Source organism: Phyllostomus hastatus, unplaced genomic scaffold, assembly GCF_019186645.2.
Source record: "Phyllostomus hastatus isolate PE091 unplaced genomic scaffold, TTU_PhHast_1.1 phas_contig_58, whole genome shotgun sequence".
NCBI lineage: Eukaryota > Metazoa > Chordata > Mammalia > Chiroptera > Phyllostomidae > Phyllostomus > Phyllostomus hastatus.
The window spans coordinates 37563734-37586711 of record NW_025333916.1 but is presented as its reverse complement, the minus strand read 5'-3'; the positions used below and the strand labels follow the sequence as shown (position 1 = coordinate 37586711).

At 46.6% G+C, this 22978-nt stretch overlaps 1 protein-coding gene across 1 annotated transcript in view; it reads right to left on the bottom strand.

Annotated features, from left to right (window-relative positions):
- Positions 1-1636: 1636 nt before the first annotated feature.
- The window catches only part of ADCY2 (adenylate cyclase 2), a 350931-nt gene continuing 329589 nt past the window's right edge, over positions 1637-22978 (bottom strand). The window contains exons 23-25 of the mRNA XM_045848376.1: positions 11345-11459; positions 6674-6798; positions 1637-2413 (exon numbers count right to left, since the gene is read on the bottom strand). Of these exons, the coding sequence (XP_045704332.1) occupies positions 2261-2413; positions 6674-6798; positions 11345-11459 (393 nt within the window). The 3' untranslated portion in view covers positions 1637-2260. The remainder of the gene's footprint in view (positions 2414-6673; positions 6799-11344; positions 11460-22978) is intronic.

The following is a 22978-nucleotide window of genomic DNA, read 5'->3' as shown; positions in this document are numbered from 1 at the left end:
TGGCAGGCCTGGGTCGGGCCCTGAGCATCTGCATTTCTGACGACTTCCCAGGGGATACTGATGCTGCTGGTGAGAGACCGCACTTGGAGGGACCCACATATGCACAGACCTTTGCAAGGTGGACTCTGATAATCACTCTGATTGTTTTAAGTCTGTTGTTTGTTAAGAGTGGGGATACAGCTTTAGGGAAAAGCAGCTCTTCTTTGAGTTCTTTTCACCACATTCAGCACATGGTAGGAAGCCCATGTAAGAGTGTTGGTGAGTCACCCAGCTGTGGGTGTCCCCTAAGGGCAGGTGACATGCAGTGCCCTGGGCCGGGTGCTGTAGGCTCTAAGGGAGGAAGACCCAAAATGTACAGCTGCTGGTCGTCATCACAGCGATTCACAAGGCCAGATGGGAGTCACTGAAACCCTGGGGCAGCCTGATCCAGATTTTGATTAGTGACGAGACACGCCCTTATGCTCTTCTTCTTTCAGTCACCTTTTTGGAGAGCTGGGCATATCAAGGCCAAGGCTGAGCTGCAAATACAGAATCAAAAAACCCCTGATTAAGGCACACAATTGCATAAGTCATGCTGCAGTGCCACCTCCTCTGGCGATGAAGGCCAGTTGTTAGTTTCCCTGAGCACTCGGCTTGTATCAGAGTAACTGCGTGTGAACGCAGGTCCCCGCAGGGCCGCCGTGTCTGTGTTGTGAACGTGCTGGCAGGAGTGAGCCCCGGACCTGCCAGGCGGGCTCAGTCGTTAGCTCATTGAACCAGGCCCGATGCCATGAACTACCCACAGGGAAAATACTGCTCAGAGAAACCGACAGATGTGTTCAAAGTCACACAGCTAGTACCACATCAGAGTCAGCAAGCAAACCGAGGGCTCAGGCTTCAAGTCCCAGCTCCCAGGAATGGGCTGCTTCCTAATAGATCATGGGGTCCTCTACCCTCACAGGTTTGCCCAGCCAGGCTGGCAAGTGCAGGCTTGCTTTTAAACGTTAGACTGCACAGCATGGCACAGAGTATGACTTCTTTATGTGAAGAATAAACCCCGAACTTTAGAGTTGAATTTACTACAACCGAATCTGCCAGGTCTTCTATCTTCAAGGTTCTGTGCGTTCCTACGCCACCTTGGACATCAGAGGCAGCTCGTGCAGCTTGGCAGCGTCTTGTGGTTTGTTCAGCTGCTGGGACTGCTGACTTACACAGTCAGTTCCGAAGGACTTTTAGGCAGCCTGTGTCCGGTAGCTCATTCCAGGATTATGGTAGAGTAGACCAGAGTGTGTGGACACAGCGGTGTTGTTGTTAGTAGAGAATCTTTCTAGTACTAAAATATTTTCCCTGATAATGCTCTTCAGAAGTGACAACATGAAAAGCAGACTCCATGCCACATGGAGCAGCAAGTTTCCTTTCTCTCCAGGGAGCTGCCTAATCAAGGATCCGCATTACAGAACTCGTCCTGATCTGAATGGTATCCCAGCCTCAGCTTCTGGAGAATGCTTTCTGAAGCAGGGAGAACACGTGAAAAACAAACCCCCATTCTGGAGCAAATCAGAGAGAGAAGAAGGGTGTGTGTGTCAGGGTGGGCGGGAAGAGAATACAAGACACTATAACCCAAAGTACATAAAACTTTTAATGAATTAACCTTACAAAAGACAATGGCATCAAAACATCAGACGCGTTTGGTACAAAACTGGTCCTAGGTTGTGAGAACTAATCCTGGTGACAGGTGACGATGTGCTGCTGGGAGGACACAACAGAGCAAGGTGACGGGGCCACAAATCCCAGCTGGGGCCCGTGGCCAGCCACTGGCAATGAGACGCATGGGTGAATACAGTCAAAGCCCATGGGGGATGACAGAATCAACTTAGTCACAAGTACTGTGTGTTTAATATCAGACTAGCGGATGCGGCTGGCGAGCTACCGTATTTTCCAGAAAAGAACATGCACCAGAAGATAATATACACCCCCTAGTTTTATTGCCTTAAGAATTTTTGTTTGTTTCACCTCCATCATCCAAGTTAGTTCTTTGAATGCTTTTCTCTTCTATATCACACACTCCTTTCCCTCTTCCTTCAGAGTAAGCACAGTGCAAGTGGCAGAGCGATCTCGGCACACCAGGTGGTATGCCGCCGGGTCACAGGAACGAGTCTGCATAGGCTCCAGAGGACAGAACAGCGCACGCACGTCAAAAACGAGGGACAAAAGTTGCAGTCAGAAAGTGCATCGTACCTTCCTAAAAACACAGTCTTCTTGCCAAAATCAAGATGACTCTTTAGGAAGCCAAGTTGCTCTGGGAAAGGGACCTTGACATTTCTGTGTTCACAAAGTACGTCTTCAGGTCCCCCTTTCCCTTCACGTTGATTATCCCCCGACACGTGCACGTGTACCCCAGGGTCTGCAGAACAAGGCTCGTCTCCTCCGTGACCTGGAAGCACACGGACACATGGAAAACTGTTTAGCGAGGACATTAACCCTTTTGTAAAAGGCGAAAGATTTATATGATCTGAAAAGAAACCAGAGTATAGGATATTAACCCTTTTGAAAGTTCATTTGCCTGCAAGAATTGAGAACCAAGAAATGATTGTGTTCTTTGATCCATTAATTCCACTCCTAAGAAATCAGTAGGAGAGACCAACCCAAGAGGAGAAGAAATTAAGGACAATGTTTAATTCAGTGGTGCGATAGGGACAAACTAGAAACATCTAACATTCAAGCAATCTTCGGGGTTAAGTAAACTTTGATGCAATCATGACCAATATCATGGAGGAGGTGACGGAATCATGTTGACCGATTTTGCCCCCTCAAGAAAACTGAGCCTGGAACCTGCTCTGATTTCCACCACGGGAGGATCAAGTATGCACATACAAGAGACCTGAAAACAAAGGCAAATCCAAATATGCTGGACTGGTGGGATTTTAGAAGATGTTCACCAGTTGTCATGAATGTCATTTCAGGAAAAAAGTGTTGAAAATAGACTTTAATAAAACTGAGAGGAGACCCCCTGAGAAGATGCACAGTCAGCTCCTGCAAATGGCCATGAGTGTCTGGGGTATGCATGTGAATACAATGACCTCAAACTAAAGACACGAGGAGTTTGCATTGGCCTTAGCAAGGGCATGACATCGAGTCAGGCCTTCAGAGTTTCCCCATTTCCCTGATGGACATGACATGCTAAAAGGAGTGAGCCCCTCCCTTGAAGCTTGTCAAAGCGACAAGACTAGCCTTCTGTCTTGCTCAGGCCCTGCTGGGTCAGATGGCAGCAACGCCTCCTGGGTAGAAAAACTTCTCTCTCCACAGGGCCATGCACTGTCTCAGCATGGGGCTGTCCTGTGCTCCCTTGGGGGCCCACGTCTGGCGAAGGAGACCTAGGCCTGCCTGGGTTTGGCTGCTTGAGTGCTGTCCTGCAAGAGATATTTTCTCAAGCAGAGAATGGCTGTATGCACAGCCTTGACTAAGAATGAGATCGCAGCTTCTGAGGTAAGGGAAGACCCACCTGTGGAGAACACAGTTCCCTACCCAGGCCCCCCAGAACATACCTGGGTTTTGAGGAGAGAGGGGGGGAGCTGTTTTCTCAGAAACCCCTGGTAACACTGCTATGGCTTTGGAACCATGTACAAAAGCAAAAGAGGAGGAGGGATTTCCCCCCACTGTATTGGAGGAAATGGACTCGACACCTGTGGGGCCCCAGCCACCTCGACACAGCATGTGGGTGACACTCACATGCAGGCAGGCTTGTGGACAACACAGCAATGCTATTATACCATCTTGTCTGTAGCAGGGACACTGTCGGGGATGCAGCAGTGGTGGGGACAGCGGTGGCGGCAATGAGCCAGCCTCCTTGGGCTTGGTGGCTGGAGAGGGCTCAGGGCAGACTGTCCTGGGGCAGAGGCAGAAGTACATCAAAACTGTAGGAGAGCTGTGTTTGCAAGGTGCCGGGACAGCATCGGGCCTCCCAGAAGAAAGGTTGAAGCGTCCCTGCAAAGATCTCCAGGGCAGGCTGGGGGAAAGAGTTAGAAGCACCACCCTGTCTTACCACAAGGTGACCCAGTGGCAGCTTCTAGCTCAGGGGCAACATGTGGGTCCTTGGGACCCTACAACAGACTCCCTTGCCAAGTCCCCAGGGAGGACAAGTATAGCTCGGGGATGAAGCCAGCAGCACAGAAAAGACTTTGGATTCTGAATAAGAACCAAAAGAACATGTACATAGTCAAGAAACTCAGATGACAAATACGTTCTCATGATCAGCATTCTCAAGAGCAATTAGAATTAGAGAATCCCATGAGCGTTTGCCTTCTGACCTTCCACACAGAGAACAAACACATGTCCTGCAGCCCTGGAGGTTAATTCTGGAGTCCACATATTTATTGGTTCTTTGTATCGCCAGCAGCGTTCTCAAGCTACCCCACTGGTACTTGCAGCACCAACCACGAACTATCATGACGCAGGGAGGAGGTAGCTGTTGACCTCATTGCCACCAGCGATGACTCCCCCGTGTCCAGGGGAAGCCTGGCTGGGTGCCAGTGGGCTTCTACGCTGCTTGGGATTCCAGTCTGGAAAGCACAATGGGAGTTCATGCTCTTTAATAAAAACAATCTGTTCCTGAGGCCCAGGAGAAGCTTTTAATGGTCTCTGCATCAATTTTTATTTTTCCTGGAATCTTACTACCTTTTTTCCCCCACATAAGCGGAAATAAGAAGCTACTGAAGGTAGAGTAAGCCACACCCTTAGGAGAAGGAAACTCCCTCAGATGCAAACCTGCCAGCTGCTGGCTGGAGTGACTGCACAAAGGCTTGTGGAAGCCGCCTCTCTTCTTTTTCCCCTGGGGCTCGGGGTGGCTGCTCTGCACTATATCACATGCAGTTTGGTGACGCCTGATATCCTCTTAGAGACACACACAAGGACAAACTCGTTTCAACATTGACCTGCTGGGGATTTGTGACCTCCAAGGGGAGCGCTCTCCCTGACCAGCTTCTCTTAAATGGCTTTTAATACTTATCCCAAGTGTTTGAAGACAGATCGCTTGCAGAGTTGTGAAACATTAAAATGATCAACCTTCTTCTGAATGTTCTAGGTGTGTGGTGGGCACATAGATTAGCCTACAGGTGGGAAGGCGTATCTGTGGTAGGAGCATGCCTCTCTCCTCAACCAGAAGCCCCTGGGTGGTGCAGGACACTGGAGTCTCCCCGGGTACTGGGAGTGGCTGGTGATGAGCATGCAGAGAGCACTAGAGACTGTGGTGCCATCAGGGCATGGTGAGATTAGGCTGCCAAGGTAGGAGTCCATTCCTTTTGAGGGTGAGCAACCAGGCTGTCTCCACCATCAGAGACTCTACTCCAGATGGCTGCCAGAGGAGCCCTATTTGGCCAATTCATCTGGGAAGGCTGGGATATTTCCTCTCTTTCCCCCATCACTGTCTTTCTTCTCTCTCCTTTCCCTTCTTGGATGTTGCTTACTTTCCAGCACCTAGTGGCTAGCAATCTGACTGGAAGAAGGTAGACATTTAGAAGTCATGTTCGTGCTATTCCACATAGAAACTAAAGGTACACTTTAGAAAAGGCCACAGCAACAAAATCGTCCTGGAGGAATGAGGTGGAGCAGCATGACAGGCCCATGGGTGGGCAGAGGTTTAGTGATGAGCCCATCGTTGGGGATCCTGGAGCCGGGGGTCTTCCACAGAGCTTTATCCGGTCTCTAAGTCTCTATTACAATTTTTTAACAAGCAAGGTTATTTGAGGACCTTGGCCAAGCTGAGGCACACAGACTGAGACTCATGCAATTCTCTGAAGAGGTCTAAGAACTGATGAAGCCCCTTATTTGTGTGCAGTGATTTTCACACACACTTGTCATTTGGCAGGAATTCATCTAGCTGAAGACAACATAGCTGGGTGAGGAGTGGAAGCACTGCTTTTTGCGGGCAAGGCAGATACAAAGTTCAGCACATACACAGACACACACGCACACACATCCTTCTCATTGGGAGAAGTTAGTCCCTCCATTGTTCTTCGTGTCTGGCCAGGTGCCCAAACACTGCATGCACTCAGCCCTTTTCATTTGTCAGGTCTTCCCTTTCTCTCCCTCGGGTGGCTTCCAGACCTTTTCAGTCATTTCCAGATCTCCAAATCTCATCCTAGTCCAGTTTAGCACCAGCATGTCATATCACCCTCAATTCCGTCTCTCTCCCCTGGCAACCCCTACCTTCCTCCTCCCATTTCAGCCCCCAGGGAAAGGAGGGCTGGGGGTTAGGTCTGGTTTTGCTCATAGAGCCCTTCTCCCTAGCAGAGCCCTTTCCAATGTGTCAGGCGGGGAGAAGGAAGGGGAGAGAAGGGCTCCAGTCCTGAACCCCCCCACCTGGGCCACCTACTGTACGGTGGCTGTTGTGATCACTTACTTTCTCAACTGCCATGACCTTCACACCGTAACAATTTTTATTATTGTGAACAGTTAATGCAGAAACAAACATTTGCCCAATAAAAAGATTTAAGTACATTTCAAGGTTTTTTTCAAATTTGAAATAAGTTTCAAGGTTCTTTCCTTTGTGTTAATATTTATTATCATATATAATATAACTAGTATATTATATTACATTATATATACTTATTATTATATGCACAATAATAATTATTATGTTATTCATGGCCCCCTAGCAGACAGACATGGCCCATGATGACGGTGCAGACTGAGCTACCTGTATTTTGTCCAGGACTCCAGTGCTGTCCATCCTACTGGCCACATTCACAGTGTTGCCCCAGATGTCATACTGCGGCTTCTGAGCTCCAATGACACCAGCTATCACAGGTCCGTGGTTCATGCCTGGGACACACGAGAGCTGAGTTAACACTCACATCACAGTCACTGTCCTAAACACAGAAGCTTTACAGGGCCCTCCTGACTCTTCATTGTTAAACACACAACACTCCACAACTCTAAAGCAAAGAAAATAATTCCTCTAATTTTACAATCCCAAGCTATTAAAATATTGGTGTTTGCATTTTCCCCCTCTAGACCTTGCTTTATGCTTATATGTCCATTTATTGTTATTCCATAATAGCATAACATTGGTTATGCTTTGAAAAACTAAGCATTATATGGTTGTTTTCTCTGTTGCTGTACAGTCTTAGGCAAGAGATGGTAACCACATTGTTTTCCAATAGTTTTGTACTTAATTCTGAAATACACGCATTTGTATTTTAAAGAGCTGCACTGAGTGCACGTCCTATACCCATTGGCTGTGTTGCTGCTGTTGGATGGGGGGGGGTTGCTCGAATATTTTACTGGAACCACCACTCCTCTATTTCATTTTCTACTCGCCATGCACTGTTCTACCTGCTTTTCACACATCAACTTCTACTTCTCCCTACAGCCTGCAGGGTGGGTTCTGCTATCATCATGCCGGATGCGGAAGCAGGGGAACGGTGCCATCGGACAGGCAGGAGGTAGCAGAGGGAGAACACAAACCCAGGCAGTCAGCTTCACAGCCCCTGCACGGAAAAACTCTGCTTTTCTATCTCTGCTACAGGTTTTTCATGCAGATGGCTTCTGCCTACCTTTAGGGTTGTTGTTCTTTGCTGACACCCCACCAGAGAGTTTATCAAATTACAGAGGATCCTGTTTGTGCTTTTGATTCTCAAATCACCTTCTAAAGACAAGATGGTAGGACTGAGAGGACTGAGGGAGCTCCCCCAAAGCCTCATGTTTGGAGGCGATTCCAGGGCACCTGCTCACCTGTAGTGAGCAAAGTGACACACAGATAGTGTCCAGACAAGCTCTTGCTGCTTGGGATTTTGGCTTCGTGAAGCTGGGCTTTACAGATCTGCACCCATTGGAGAGAGGAAAATCCAACCTCTGGGGCCTAAGCCTCCCCACAAACTGAGATTCTCTAAAAGTTGCTGGGGAAGTTCATGAGTCATCTCCTGTTCAGTCCTGCTGGCCAAACGCTTGCCAAGACATGATGATGGATTTCCTGGATTTCTGGGGTTCATGGGCATTATGCATTATAATGAATATATATTATATATATGTCTGTCCAGAAGATGTCCAACCATTGTTAGTATAATGAGAATGGTTTGCGTGACATTGATGTAACCTGGCAGCCAAGGAGAGTGGACTGGAATGCACATGCATGCAATGACTTCACTGTACTAGTCAGTAAGGGTGCCAGATGCTATTGAGTGAGCATGTGTACTGTGTGGCCCTCGCATTCAAAATGCATGAGCAAGTAGAGCAATGAGTCTGCATCAAATTTTGCGTTACACTTGAACATTCCTCCATGGGAACTATTTGGATGATTCAGAAGACTGCTCCTATGGGCAACTGGTGATTAGAAGCTTCATCACCCGACAGTGTGCCTGCTCATGCATCATGTCTTGTGCAGGGGTTTTTGGTGAAATATAGAATCACTCAGGTGACTCAGCCCCACTACAGCCCAGATTTGTTACCCTGCGACTTCTGGCTTTTCCTAAACTAAAATCACATTTGAAAGGGCAGAGATTGCAGACCGTCAATGAGATTCAGGAAAGTACTACAGGGCAGCTGATGGAGACTGGGAGAACTGTGCGAGGTCCCAAGGTGTCTACTTTGAAGGTAACTGAGGGGTCATTATGCTACATACAGTATTTCTTGTATCTTGTATTTTCTTCAGTAAATGTCTCTATTTTTTATATTACATGGCTGGCTGGATACTTTCTGGATAAATGCAAATATATGTGTGTGTGTATATAAGTATGCATTACTTCCCCAGATAATTAGGCACCCTAGACCACTATGAAGGTGATAGTTGCTCTGAGTGCCCCCTCTAAGTTAGTAATTGCAATTATAAAAACATGCTTATTATATGAATACCCCTGAGGTCAGGGTGTGCTTTGACACCAGATAGAATATGGAGGTAGCATCTGCCATCAGGAGCTGAAGCTTCAAAAGTCCGATCCACTCTCTAGTTAGGGAGAGGCCAGGCCCTTCCCCACCCTAAAAGCACCAGCTAGGATGCATCCTTGTGCCAGGAATTCAGTTAAAACACACAGACACACAGTTGTTACAGGAGGGTGGGGAGGTGGGACATAGACATACAAATAGAGACATTGAGTCGATTGATCATTTCCCTTACATTTCCTCCTGGATCTAGGACCTTCACCTTACAGCAGGTGTCAAATGTACTTATAATGAGGGTGTTTCTGAGATGTCTTACTTCCCACTGCTGACTGCTTAGTTATATATAATAGCTTGTTACAGATCTCAGGCAAAGCTTCCTCTTTGCAGTGGGAAGGTAGGCAGGAAACATACTACAGTGTTCCATCCAGTCTTTGAAGGTTCACAGCAGGTGAGAAAGAAGTTCTCCTTTGCTTTTGTGGCGTACTCAATAAAACTCTCGCCTCTACTTTAGCCATCACGAAAATTCACCCCAGCTCTGTTGAAAGGGTCAGAGTGCCCAGGCATCAGCTAGCTACTGGCTGCTGAGTGGTGATCTCAGCCGCCACTGCCACCAGCTTTTCTTTTGGCTGGTCTGAGTCCTGCCGGGCCAGTGACTCAGGGTCGGGGGAGAGAGCCTGGGTGGATTATTGCTGGCAACAGGGTGATGTACTTATGTGTAAGTGTGTGCTCAATTTGTGGTTCCCATTGACTGACTATTTCTGCAGCCTAACATGTACAGAAAAGAACACTAGGAGCAAATCTGACTCTTGTTATTTGCATCATGATTTTCTGGGAGGCACTATTACTCTTCTGATGGCACTGTGTATGGAGGTGGAGCAAGGAAGCTGTCCCTGGGAGAAGCCAAGGGTTTGGGGAAAGGCAGACTTAAAGCCCAAGAGAAAAACAGAGATTAGACTTCCTTAGAAACCTGAAAGAGCTGGCATGCGGGCTGAATGTATGATTAGTTTCTCAATAATCAGTGTGAAGTAAGCACTCAGTCAATACATACCAGAGGAGGTCCATCCCATTGCTCACAGGAATTTGAAAAACACTGCTAAGATCCAGACCAACTACACTGTGCTTTGATGTAGCACAAATGCTAGCAAATAATTGTCCCTGTTCCTTCTTGCAGTGAAGGCAATGTGATTTTGGTGCATATGTGTTGGACAATAGAGGGGTCATTCCACAGTGCAATCAATTTCTTTCTTTTTTTAAGGAGGGTAATATGAAAGTTTAAGAAGCCACTTTTCCATGCTGTCAAAACAATAAAGAATCTCCAGGGTCAAAAACACACCATGAGTTGGACATGGTCAGCAGGGTGACGTGGCTGCCCCTCTCACCTTTGCAAGTGGCGGAGCCTGGACAAAGGTCCACCGTGCATGGAGGTGAGAAGTGCATCCAGATGCTGATAATTAATAGGACATACCGAGAGGAGGGTCCCAATTTCTTAAGAAATGTATAAATATTTCTGGGTTGAAAAACTGAAAATATATGCAGAGCAAAGGAAGAAACAGCTATATATACCAGGATTTTTTAAATAGCTGAAATCTGTGCAAAAGAAATGAACAGCCATTCACATGGACTGTGTTTAAAAATCTAGTCTCACGTGGACTTGCTTTCGGAAGAAGCAAAATGTGTTGCCAAGAAAAACATACAATGGTCGAAGCAGCTCTTACAAATCCTGGATGGCCGGAAGTCACTGCAGACCTCACAGGGCAGCTGTGTGCTAACCTCAGGCCCGAAAACGTATTGTTTCGGGATAAACAGTAGCAAAAGGCAAGTAATCGTGGTATATACTAAAAAATCAACTTAAAGTAAGAAAATAACTTTAGAAACTTTTTTTAATTTTAAAGAAAGGTGGACTTTTCTCTGAAATGTGAATATTCAGTATGAAAAGCTATAGCTATTTCAGAACCGAGGACGCACGTGGCATTCTTATAGGTTGTGATTGCAGGAGTGTGTGACTATTCTAACAACTCTAAGATGCACTTAATGTTTTAAAAAAATGTTTGTACTGCTCTGAAGTCTGGATGCATCTCCTAGTTTAAGGCGGTCCTAGTATTATAGGCAGCAGTCTATGAAATCATGAAGTGGCTTAAGTCGCTGGCTTAGCCCAGCCAGTGGCTTCCGTGAGCTTCTCAGGGTGGCTAAGGCTGTGCACGTTGTGGCTGGTCCCTGGCTGGAGGGAAAGGGACAGTGGGACTGAAATCCAGCTCATGGTCCAGTTGCTAAACCTGGGTCCAACCAAAGTGGAGGTTTTTTTTGTTCTACTTTGTGCCAAAGTTCTGAGAAATTCATAACTTCCCTGAGCACCTTCCACCTGCAATCCAGTCCCGCAAGACACATTTGTCATGGCCCTACTTCAACACGAAGATTATCAATGTTTCCTGGGAATTTGCTCCTGACTCCACACCTTCTCCACCACTGAAAGCCAGGCCTCCGCATGACGTACCCACTCGCAGCTTGAAGTCATTGAAGGAGTGCTTGTTGATGGCGTCCAGTTTCGCCACCAGTGCAAAAGCGAACTCCACCATGGTGCCGATGTGCATGTACTGCCTCTCGGGCTCCTGGGGAGAAAGGAACACAGGCAGACGGGGTTAGGGCTGGGCAAGCTGGGGCGTATTCTCTCCAGCCACAGACCTGGGCTCCACTCAGACAGGAACACATACAAACTATGGCTCTGCCACCCTGCAGACACTGGTGAGACTTCAATTTCATCTCAAGGAAGCATTATGTCCCCATTCATTTTTTTGGCCACAAGGATACATGAAACATTAGGAGACTCTGAGTAGGGCCTGCGTTGTTGTAACCCAGGCACCGCCAACAGAGGGCACCCTTGGGGAGGGGCTGGCTCCTGGTTTTCCATTTGCCCCTCACACCCGGTCATCCCCTGCTCTGCGGGGCTCTGGCACAGGGACGCTGACCCGTAGGAACTGCCGCTTCCTTGTCTCCTGGTTTTCTGTTGGGCTGACCCGTGGGCGGGCCGGGGGAGAAGAGAGGGTGGGCAGAAAGAGCGGTCAGGGGATTCATTCCTCCTCTTCCTCACTCCACACCTGCTACAGTTCTCCTTGGGTCTGCCAACACCACTCCCTTCTTTTGTCTTTCTAGGGGAGGGGGTGTTAGGGGCTGAAATGTGTGCATCCACCAAACTCAGATGTTGAAGTTGCAAACCCTCAGCTCCCCGAATGTCACTGGATTTAGAGACAAGGTCTTTAGAGGCAATTATGAGTAAATTCGGTCACTAGTATGACGGATCCAGTAGGACAGGTGTCCTTGTAAGAAGAGGAAATCAGGACGCAAACACAGAGAAAGGCCAGGTGAGCACGCAGGGAGAAGACGGCCATCTCCGGGTCGAGGAGAGAGACCTCAGAAAAACCAACCCCGCGACACCTCGTTCACGGACTTGCGGTCTCCAGACCAAAAAAAGAAATTTCTGTTAAGTCACCCATTCTGTGTTACTTTGTTATGGGAGCCCAAGCAAACTGATACAAAGGGGAACAGTTTTCTGCCTCTGCTTGTCCCTGGGTGGTTTATTATCTTTTGAGGAATACAGAACTATCATAGGTATAAAGCTAAAAAAGGAGAAAAGTCCAAAGTTTCCAATGGGGATAGGTAGAAATTTCAATTTCTAACTATCAATTTCTATTTGCGACCTATTCAATTTCTACCTTTTAATTTCTATTTACTTTTAGTTTATGTTTATTTTTCCTGTTACTAGTTTATATTTACCACTCATTTGTAATACCTATTATATTTACATTTAATTTTGAAGTTCATCTTTTTAAAATTTCTATTTTGGGTTACATTTGAAAACTAGATTATTAATATATGTACATAATGCATCAAGTGTTTTAATTTACATGTCCTATAGGTTCCCACTGCCCTGGTAGTCAATGGTTGGGTGCCTGGTAAAATGCAGTCCCAACACTGTGACAGCCTCATGGGACAGACACCCATCTCAGCCCTGAAGTCCAAGTGGTCTTTCTCTCGTCTGTCTCCTTCACTCGTTTGTGAACTCCACAAGGGAAGAGATGATCTTCTCGAAGTCTCTGTCCACACAACGTGATACAGTGACTGCTTCACAAGCACTCGGTACATGCTCATGGAGAGGCTACACACAGGTGGACTGTCGGGCGGCAGAGGAGATGACTGGGAGGATCAGAGAGAACTGTCAAGTTTTGGTCGGAGATCCAAGCCAGCTAACGCTCATCTGGGGAGCCTATGCCCAGGAGGGATCATTCATGTGCTCACTGAAGTGGGTGAGGGCTCCAAGAGAAGAAAAGGAAATGGAACATTATGGGGCTAGACTGGGCAGTGCCCTCAGTTGGGACAGGCATCAGCAAGGGACACTGGGAATGCTTGGGAGAAGAGTAGCAGGGACGGAACATCAGGCATGGAGGGTGTCACATCGTGACTCCTGGGATGAGTGTTCAGTCTCATGACACTCAAAGAGGGGGCACCTGCTGACCTCGGGGGAACATTCTCTATGGGGAGGGAGACAAATCCAACTGTAAGGGTTCCAACAGGGATGAGTGAGAAGAAAACCAGGGACAATGAACATCACTTGCTTATTCAAGACGACAGGGAGATGAAGAAAACCAAGGGAGCAGCTAATGAAAAAGGAAAACGACAAGAGGATTATCCATCGAGTCCACACAGTATTTTAGTAACGTGAGTGACAAGGGGGAAGATTAAGGCAGGGTTTCCCACCACGGCACTGCTGATGCTCACGAGGGACAGTTCTTTGTTACGGGGACTCTTCCGTGCCTTCTAGGACGCTGTGCAGCACCTCTGGCCTCCCCCTCCAGACACCAGTAGCACGCACCCTTCCATTGCGACAACCACAACGTCTCTAGACGTTGCCGACTGCCCCCTGGGAGCAAAACTGCTCCCAGCTGAGACCACTGCACTAATTAAATAAATATGAACAGAGAAGTGGAACTAAATTTCTGGTTCAGAAAGATTTCTTCCTTTCTTCTCGTGAATTGTCTTTTTATCTACATCTACAAAAAGACAAATGAAGTCCTACTGTTGCCATAAATCCACAACTTAAAATTGTGGAAGAAAAACCAAATGATTTTTAAAAACTGGAACTCTGCAACAGACTGCCAGCTAACTTTGGTGGAAATGCAAAATCATTTCTTAAGAACAGTTTTCCATCAGGGCTTGCTAATATTTCTTGTCTCATGACTTATAAGAAGATGATTTGGAGGTTTATTCAGTGAACTGGAAAACATCTTGCTCCTTTAATGAAGGACAAACTGTTAAATCAACTGGCACAATCCTGTGCAGTAGAAATCACCAGCATCCTAGCAAGAAGAATTGACTGGCCTCTGGAGAGATGGTTTGCTTTGTCTCGGACCAAGGCCTAGCCGAACAGCCTCACCCCCTGGTAAATTATCGCCCCATCTGTTTTCCTGCAGCGGGACCTACAGTGGAGGTTTGATGCGACCTCAGTAATAAATGCAGAGATTGGGTTCCAGGAGTGAGGTTTAAATCCAATGTCAATAACTCATTTGGGCTTAGTAAACTCTAGAAAAAATTATGCTCAGTCTCTGGAAGAGCCAGTTCATTTCAAAAAGTCCCTATAATTGAGCTTTTGATAAATATTTGATGGCAGTATAAAGCTGCTCTTTCTCCCACGATCCAAATAATTTGTTAAATACCTCCAAATATTTGATGAATTTCAGGCACAGAGTGAGACAACACGTTTGTTTTTGTGGAACACATTTCATGAGCTGTTTTGGAAGTTGCACCAGCAAGGAAAACTGCTGAAGGTAAATACGCGTGTACTGAGGTTATTTTATGATTCAAGGGACTACTTAGTAAAAACCGAGGTAATATAGTAGGATAAAATTAACATGTGCTTCCTCTCCCATCCTCTCTCCTCTTTCCTCCCCTCCTTCTCCCTTTCTCCCATCCCTTTATTCACTGAGCACTGCTAGGATGGCGTCTGTCTGACTTTAAAGATCCAGAACTTCTGTCTAAGGAGCATGCAGTTCTCCGCCTGGGGCTCCTGGGGGCGATCTGATCAGACCTTGCAGTTCTCCCAGGGGGACTGATGACCACAGCGCAGCACCAACATCAGCCCCACCTGGTGGGGCACCTGTGATTCAGGCACCTGTCAGAGAACAGGACCAGACTCACAGCCGCCCTGTGTCTATTACGATCCAGAGACACAGAACAACACTGTGGAAAACAGCCCTATCGCCACACCATCATGGACTCCTCTAGATTCGTTCAACCTGAACTACATTGGACTCGCACTGTGCTCCACCAGATTTCACTCTACAGATAACGTCTTTTCTTAAAATACACATTATGGGATGTAATAGCAAACATCTTCAGCCCCAACATTTTAAACCTTTTTCAACAAGGAAGTTACTGAGCACCTGGCTCACTACAGACTTAGTGTCATTGCCATGAGGGCCTCTGTCACCCCTTGGGTCAGAGCCCAGTACAGCATCCACCTCCAGCCTGACTTGGCCTGGTTTTCAAGTCTACTAACGAATGGGTGCTTTGGTCTCACCTTATGAACACTGCAGCACTGTGACTGTGTTGCCTGCTGGACATTTCAGAACACTTAATAGCAATGGTGGATGCATATATGTGTGTTGTATTGTATACACGGAGGTAGGTATGTATGCATGTATGCAGCTATGCATTTAATCCCCACCATGACACCCCTGAAGGAGTTTCTATCTTCATCCTGTTGTGCAGACGGGAAAGGAAAACCCAGGGAGGTCAATGACTCATGTAAGGAGCACAGCCAGGCTTTGCAGCCCGACAACCTGACTCCAGGGTCCTCAGTTGAAACAACTTTGCCTCCCTCCCTGGGGAAGCATTTAGAATGTGGGCAGGCCTTTCTGTCTGTGTTTTATGTAGCATTCTCATTTTCCCCATCTTATCTTTCCTTTCACTTTAGTAATTTCAACATAGTTTTGCATTGCTTTCTTTTTTGTAAGCTTCGTGAGGGAGATTTAAATGAAATATGCAGAAACATCTAGACAACAGGTAGGCAGTTTTTCTGGGTATTCTTGCTGGTGAATGGTGACAGGTGGGTTGGGCGATGGGTCTAACAGGCCCTCAGCTGATGGAGAACTGGAATCAAGGGTTGCCGGCTGCCGTCTCTGGAACTAGCCTCCGCTCATGCGGATGACTGAAATTCTACTTGATGTCCTAGTGCAAACTCAAACTTGTATATCTGAAACTTATATTATTTAATTTCCCACAAGACAGCTTTTATCCTTGACTCCTCTACTTACACTAACGGTGCCCTTAATTTCAAATCCCTGAATTGGAAACTTGAGATTCAGAGGGTCTGGCCTTCCTTTTTGTCCCCTCCCTTCCAGTCTCCAGATTGCCCTCCCACAGACACATCTCTCCCATTCACCTCTCCTTTATTTTCCTAGGAGCACTGTTTATATTCTGACCACTACTTGTCTGAAAGTTGGAAATGCAATAAATAATTGCCAGCACTTCTGAGTCACACAACTTCTCTGGGCCTCACTTTCCTCATCTGTGAAACTACCTATATCATAATGTTGTGGTAAAGGTGAAGCAAATTATTATAGGCAACACATTCAGCCTGTATCCCTGGGGCTCAGGATTTATTTAGTCTCCTTTGTGGTAGTTTAGAAAAGTACATCACTCTGCTTGCCACAAACAGCATCTGTCGGGATGAAACTGTCTTACGTGCTGGGTTAATGCTCTTCTGCCTTCCCCACATGGAGCACCTTACGCAGATATGTGGCTTTGACAATGACCTTAGGGTCTGATATTTTAAGTGTCTCTCAGTAGCAAAGAGTAGTGGTTCATTTCCTTTCAGTTTGCAGTTCCTTATTAGTAGCTTGAAAGTAGGAGGAAACTTTTCTCTATTTATGACACATCACAATAGCTTTGCATTTGTACAAAAATGTGCAGCATTGGGATACTGCTTTTCATTTCAGCAGAGACCAAAACTGTTTCCTACTTTGTGTAGTAAAGGGAACTGTGATTATTAGTTTCAATGTTTTAGCTACTACGAAACTGGAAGCAAAATAGACCAGAATGGCTCCTCGCTTCATCCATGGCCAACTTGGCAGAGTCTGTCTGGTATGGTTTGAATGGTGGTGTCCCCCCATGTTCACAAATGGAAGCCTAATCCCCAGTGTGACTGTGGTGTTAGGAGGTGGGGCCTTTGGGAGGTGATTAGGTCGTGGGGGTGGAGCCCTCACCCGTGGGGTTAGTCTCCTTATCAGAAGAGACTGGAGGGAGCCTGCTTCCCCTCTCTCTGCTTTCCACCCTGCGAGGGCACAGCAAGAAGGCGGCTGGGCTGCCTGTAAACCAGGAAGACAGTCCTCACCTGACACCAGGTCTGCTGGTGCCTTGATCTTGGTATTCCCAGCCTCCAGAACTACGAGAAAGAACTGTTTTTTGTTTGTGACTGAGTCTAAAATATTTTTGTTATAGCAACCTGAGCAGACTGAGGCACCTCTAATGTTCCCAGATGCACTCAGCACTGGAATTGCTGTTTGCACAGGTGGCTTCCCCAGAAGCAATGCAGTTACAGAGGGGCGGTCATCAGCAAGTACCTGGAGTTTGCCACGGCGGGGAAAGAAAATGCCTGTTGGATGAGGCATTTTACCAGCCAGCTCAGTAAAGTCCCACACAGCTGGCCAGGCAGCTCCTAACATGGGTAGAGACGGAGCTGTTAAGCTGAGTCAGTGAATGTGAATGGAAAATGTTGATTGTTTATTACTTTGCAATAGTTCAGTTTTGTTGATACGCTGGGTGAGGGATTATAGGAGTGCCATGGGTGGGTCACACAGAGCCTGGGATCTGAGTCGGGAGATGGAGGGAACAGAATAATGGAAAAAAGCTGGCACACCAGCCATGGTGTTGTCTTATGGGGAGAACGCAGCAAGAACCAGGTGGGGAGGGAGGCAGTGCTTTGTAACCACCCTCACTCGGAGCCCTGGCCAGCTGTCAAATGTGTTTGGATATAGTCAATAAATAAAATAAACTAATAAGTGCATCTATAAATAATTTAAAAATAAAAGTTTTTAAAATAAAATAAATAACTAAATAATTAAAAAGACTGCAATAATAAAAATGCTTTAAAAATTTAACAAGCAGCAAGGCTCATACCTGGACAAGAATAAAAACTCTCTGCTGCTACCTTTTGCTTCTTCCCTCCTTTATCTTACTGGCACCACAAGTTATTTTCTTCCAAAGTGTCACTGGCAATGGTCATTGCTCTATTTGAAATTCTGAATAAAAGCTAGAGGTGTGGCTTATTATATAGCAGTAATACAATCAAAGCACGGGTTTGAATGAAAGTTTTCACCTCTGTACAGTACTTTGTTTTGGTTTACTTAAGTTCTTAGTAAAATTTGTCTGGGAAAGCTCACAACCATTTACATAATTCCTGAGAACAGAGATAATCCACACATTTGATTAGGGCAGGAAGGATGGACTTCCTCTACTACAGGGCCAGCAAAGGAGATGAGGTTCCAGAGTGGCCCAGTAGGTGAAGTTCCAGAGTGCAAGCTCGGGAAGGAGGCAACAGGGAGAGGTGAAGAGTGTGGTGAAATGAGGAGAATATGTCAAGTCTGTGGAGCAGCTCTTTCTACGCTCTAGTTGATGACTACTGTCATCAGGAATGAAGATCAGGCTAAAAATCTATCAATTTTCAGAAGCTGGAAATGACTGTTTGAAAACGAAGTGTCCTTTTTCTAAAACATAGTCTTCAAGTCAAGAAAAACATATACTTGTAAGAACAAGTGTGCTATCATGGCCTGAAGTCTAAAGGCCATGGCACGGATCAAGCAGGGGCTGCACGTGTGGGGCTTGGAGGAGAGTGAAGTCCTGACAGTAAAGCGAAGAGATCAACGAGACACAGAGTCCCCATTTCCCCACCGTGGAGCGCATCCCAGAACACCTGTTGACCAGGTGTACGTTCACCACAGCATGAGAGCGGGCCTAGAATGAGAACCCATTCTCAATGTAACATTCACTTCTTGACAAAGAAAAACAGCAATCAGTTGTTACACATCAGGCAACCAACATTTGGTTATATTGTCTTTATGCTTAAAATTAAGACACACTGTTTCATTTGAAAAACACAAACAAGCAAAACAAAGGCAGGCATAGAAGCCGAGCTCCGACCGGGCGCTGAGAGGCTCCTGCGCCTTGACTCTCCCCATGGACGTGTGTGCTGCCACCACAAGGAAAAACGCAGAGGCGTCACAAATAAAAGAGAAATGCCAAAAGGCTTTTATCAAGATAACTCTGCCTCTTTGGGGATTTAAGGAAAACACATTAATCCTTCAGAAACCCAATGTATTTTGCAAATTAAATGTCTTTTGCCCAGTGAAATATTTGGCTAAACAATAAACAGAAGGTTTTTCACTTATAAAAAGTAAGTTGAATATTTTTATAACTAGAGAAACAAGTAGGTGTGTTACAAAGTGCAAAAGTGACTTTCATTTCTTATAAAAATAACTAATATCCCTGTTAATATTTGTCAAGTGTGTTTTTTCTTCCTTATAGAAGACTTTCACTGAATTTCAAATTTTTTCTAGGATGACCTTACCAAGATTCTAATTAAATGCTCAAAATAAAAATAGCTCATATTGAGTAAAACTCCATGCATGGACATGATAACATATCACATTTCACTTACGTCCAAAACCACTTATCCCTGGTCTATTGGAAGGGACAGTGGTATCAACACGAGAAATAGTGTACAAATCACAACTGTATTATTATTGCCATTAGCATTTTTATTACCACTCTGTCCATGGAGTTTATTGAGCATTTTGCATATTAATGTAGTCTTCCTAACAGCCTTATGAAGTGGATGTGATGCTCATTTTATATATAAGAACAGTGAAGTTCAGAAAGCTTAGGTGTTACAGTAAGTAACGAGCAGTCTCACTTGAAAGTTAGCCTCTTTCCACTCTGCCATGAAGGTGAATAGTTACGACCACTGGTAAGAAGCCAGGAATCATCAGCTCAAGGATAGTTAAGAGGGCAAGTGTTGACGGGGGCAGAAGGGGCGGGGCAGCTGTGAAAGGACAGCTTTGCAAAGGTAAGGAGGCGGCAGTGAGGGAGTGGTGTAGACACAAACTTGTGGGTGCAGATGCGGAGGTGGCGGGGGCGGGGCTGGTGAAGGACAGGAGGAGCTGACGCGGCCTGAGCTCCAGACTCTCAGAGCTGAGCCCGCACCGCACCGGAGTGCCCAGGTCTGCAGGCCCTCTTGGTCACTGCTTGTTCTCTATATGACCTCGGGTAAGTGACTGCCTTGTTGTGCCTCAGTTTCTCCACCTGTGAAATGGACTGGGGAAAAGGGTCTCCTAGACTTATTAAAAGTAAAGCTTCAGGAAGCATTTAGTAAGTGTTCAAAAATGGCAGGGGTAAAAACAAGGAGAGAAGTTTGAATTGGTAGTAACAGGTCCGTAAAGCAGAGTGAAGGAAGTGAAATATTGTTCTCGTAGTAGGACCTGGGTGGGCACACACTCAATCATTCAGGAAACGAACAGGTGTAATCCCTATGCCCAAGGCCCCCTGCTGGGGATTTTGGGGAACTTCGTGTAAAATATGGCACCTGCTGCAATCTGGATGGTGAATGAAAAGCACACACATCTATACGAAAGCTGAAAATGATGAATGCAGCACCTGGGAGGAGGAAATAAGATCTAGACACCAAGCTCCTCAGGTTAGGGTGTAGGAAAGACTTCTGGGAAATTCAGAGCCATGGCACCGCTGATGGGTGAGACCTGAAAGCAGGATGTGTTCCGTGCATAGCAGAGTCACCAGGGGAACCCAGTGGAAAAGGAGTACCTAGCCCCACCCTCCGAGTCACAGCAGGTTTGGGGATTTCCCAGAAACCACGCAGAACAACCGACCCAGGTGATTCTGATGGCAGTGGTGGGTGCACCCCACTTGGAAAGGGCACTGAGTGAATTTGGCGTGGGTGGGCACAGAAGCACCGTGCATGTCTGAGGGCTGGTGTAGGGAGAGAGAGGGTGGGCTGGGCAGATGGTTGGGGGCTGGAGCCAGATGGCTGGCCCTGTTTTGGGAGTAGGGAGGACAAGAAGAAAATGAGGGTGGTGGGGGAAAGCTGGATGTCCATGGAAAGCGTGTGATAGCCAAGCCTGGCTCCAGGGTCAGGATGGCAGAGGATGGTTTTGGCGGGGGTCAAATATGCAGAGGGGAAAGGCTGAGTCTCAGGTGAGATCCCTGATGGAAAGGAGGCGTCTGAGAAAGAACATGGACCATGTCCCGAAGAGTGGGACCACAGGCAGGGGTCAGCCAAGTGAAAACCCCAGAAGCTGAGAAGAGGACATCTGGACAAAGGCAATGGCCAGCTCCCTCAGAGGCCACAGACAGGACCTGGAGAGTGAGTGCTCGGAGGCAGAGAGCACCAGGAAGACAGGAGGACACATCAGCGCGGTGAGGGCAGTGAAGGATGGGCCAGGCCCTCGTGCTGCAGGCTGAACGGGCCTTCACGTGGTGGCGCCTCTGAGGATCTCTGCTTACAGGCCCTGCCAAGGGGCGGTAAGTGGCTTTCAGAGAGCTAGGGTGTGGGGTGAGGGTGGTCAGGTCGAGGGCCCTACCTGGTCCACCAGGGGGTATCCGCTGGAGAGACCTCAGACTGAGGCCTGGAATTAGGGTGAGGAGAGTGAGGCACCCGCTTTGGGCATAAAACTTAAGGGGGCACCAAGAAGCTCATCAACCATGAGAAATAACTCCTGATGCAATGTTTTTAAAAGTCAAAATGAATGCACAAAAATCCAGAATGAACTAAAGTATTGACATTTTAAATGAAGACAGACAAGGATGTGGACTGACTTGGCCACCCCAAATCATGTCTTGAGGCCCTAACACTCTCCCCCCAAGATCTCTCTCTCTCCCCCTGCCATGTGAGGGCAGAGGAAGAGGGTGGCCATCCATAAACCAGGAAGAGAGCTCTCGCCATGAACCGTGCTGCGCAGGACCTCGATTGGGTTTATTTTATTGCTTGTTTCTTTTACTTCTCCTTATTACTCAAGTAATGCATACCCATTAAAAATAATAATCTGGCATATTTGCCAATGATACATCAGACAAGGGTTTAACCTCCAAAATATATGCAGAACTCATGTGACTCAACACCAGGAAGGCAAACAATCCAATTAAAAAATGGGTAAAAGACCTGAATAGACACTTCTCCAAGGAGGACATACAGAGGGCCCGTAGACATATGAAAGGATGCTCAGCATCACTGGCCATCAGAGAGATGCAAGTTAAAACCACAATGAGATACCACTTCACAACTTCCAAAACAGCTATCATTAATAAATCAACAAACAGTAAATGCTGGTGAGGATGTGGAGAAAAGGGAGCCCCAGTGCCCTGTTGGTGGGAATGCAGACTGGTGCAGCCACTGTGGAAAACAGTATGGAATTTCCTCAGAAAACTAAAAAGAGAACTGTCTTTTGACCCAGTGATTCCACTTCTGGGAACAAATCCAAAGAATCCCGGAACACCAATTCAAAAGAATAAATGCATCCCTATGTTCACAGCAGCGTGGTTTATAATAGCCAAGATTTGGAAACAGCCTAAGTGCCCACCAGTAGATGGGGGGATAAAAAAGCTGTGGTACATTTACACAATGGAATATTACGTGGCGATAAAAAAGGAAGGAATTCTTACCTTTGCGACTGTATGCACAGAACTGGAGGTTATTATGCTAAGTGAAATGAGCCAGGCAATGACATACAAATACCATATGATCTCACTTATAAGAGGGATCTAATGAGCAAAATAAACTGAAGAGCAAAACAGAATTAGAGGCACAAAAACAAGGAACAGACTGACAGGAACAAACATGTGAGGAGGAGACGAAACAGAATACATATCACCTCATTCACCTGGAAAAATGCTAGTGTTAATCTTCACTTGGACATTTCACATTCTGTTCTGTGCCCATGAACAAGAGAAAAAAAAAAGAGGACGCTGTCCCGATGTTCCCGGAGGAGGGAGCCCTGCTTTAGCACATGGTTGTCCCTCCCCCACTCCACCTGTGGGATGTGGGGGTGGGAGTGGAAGCTGAGCATAA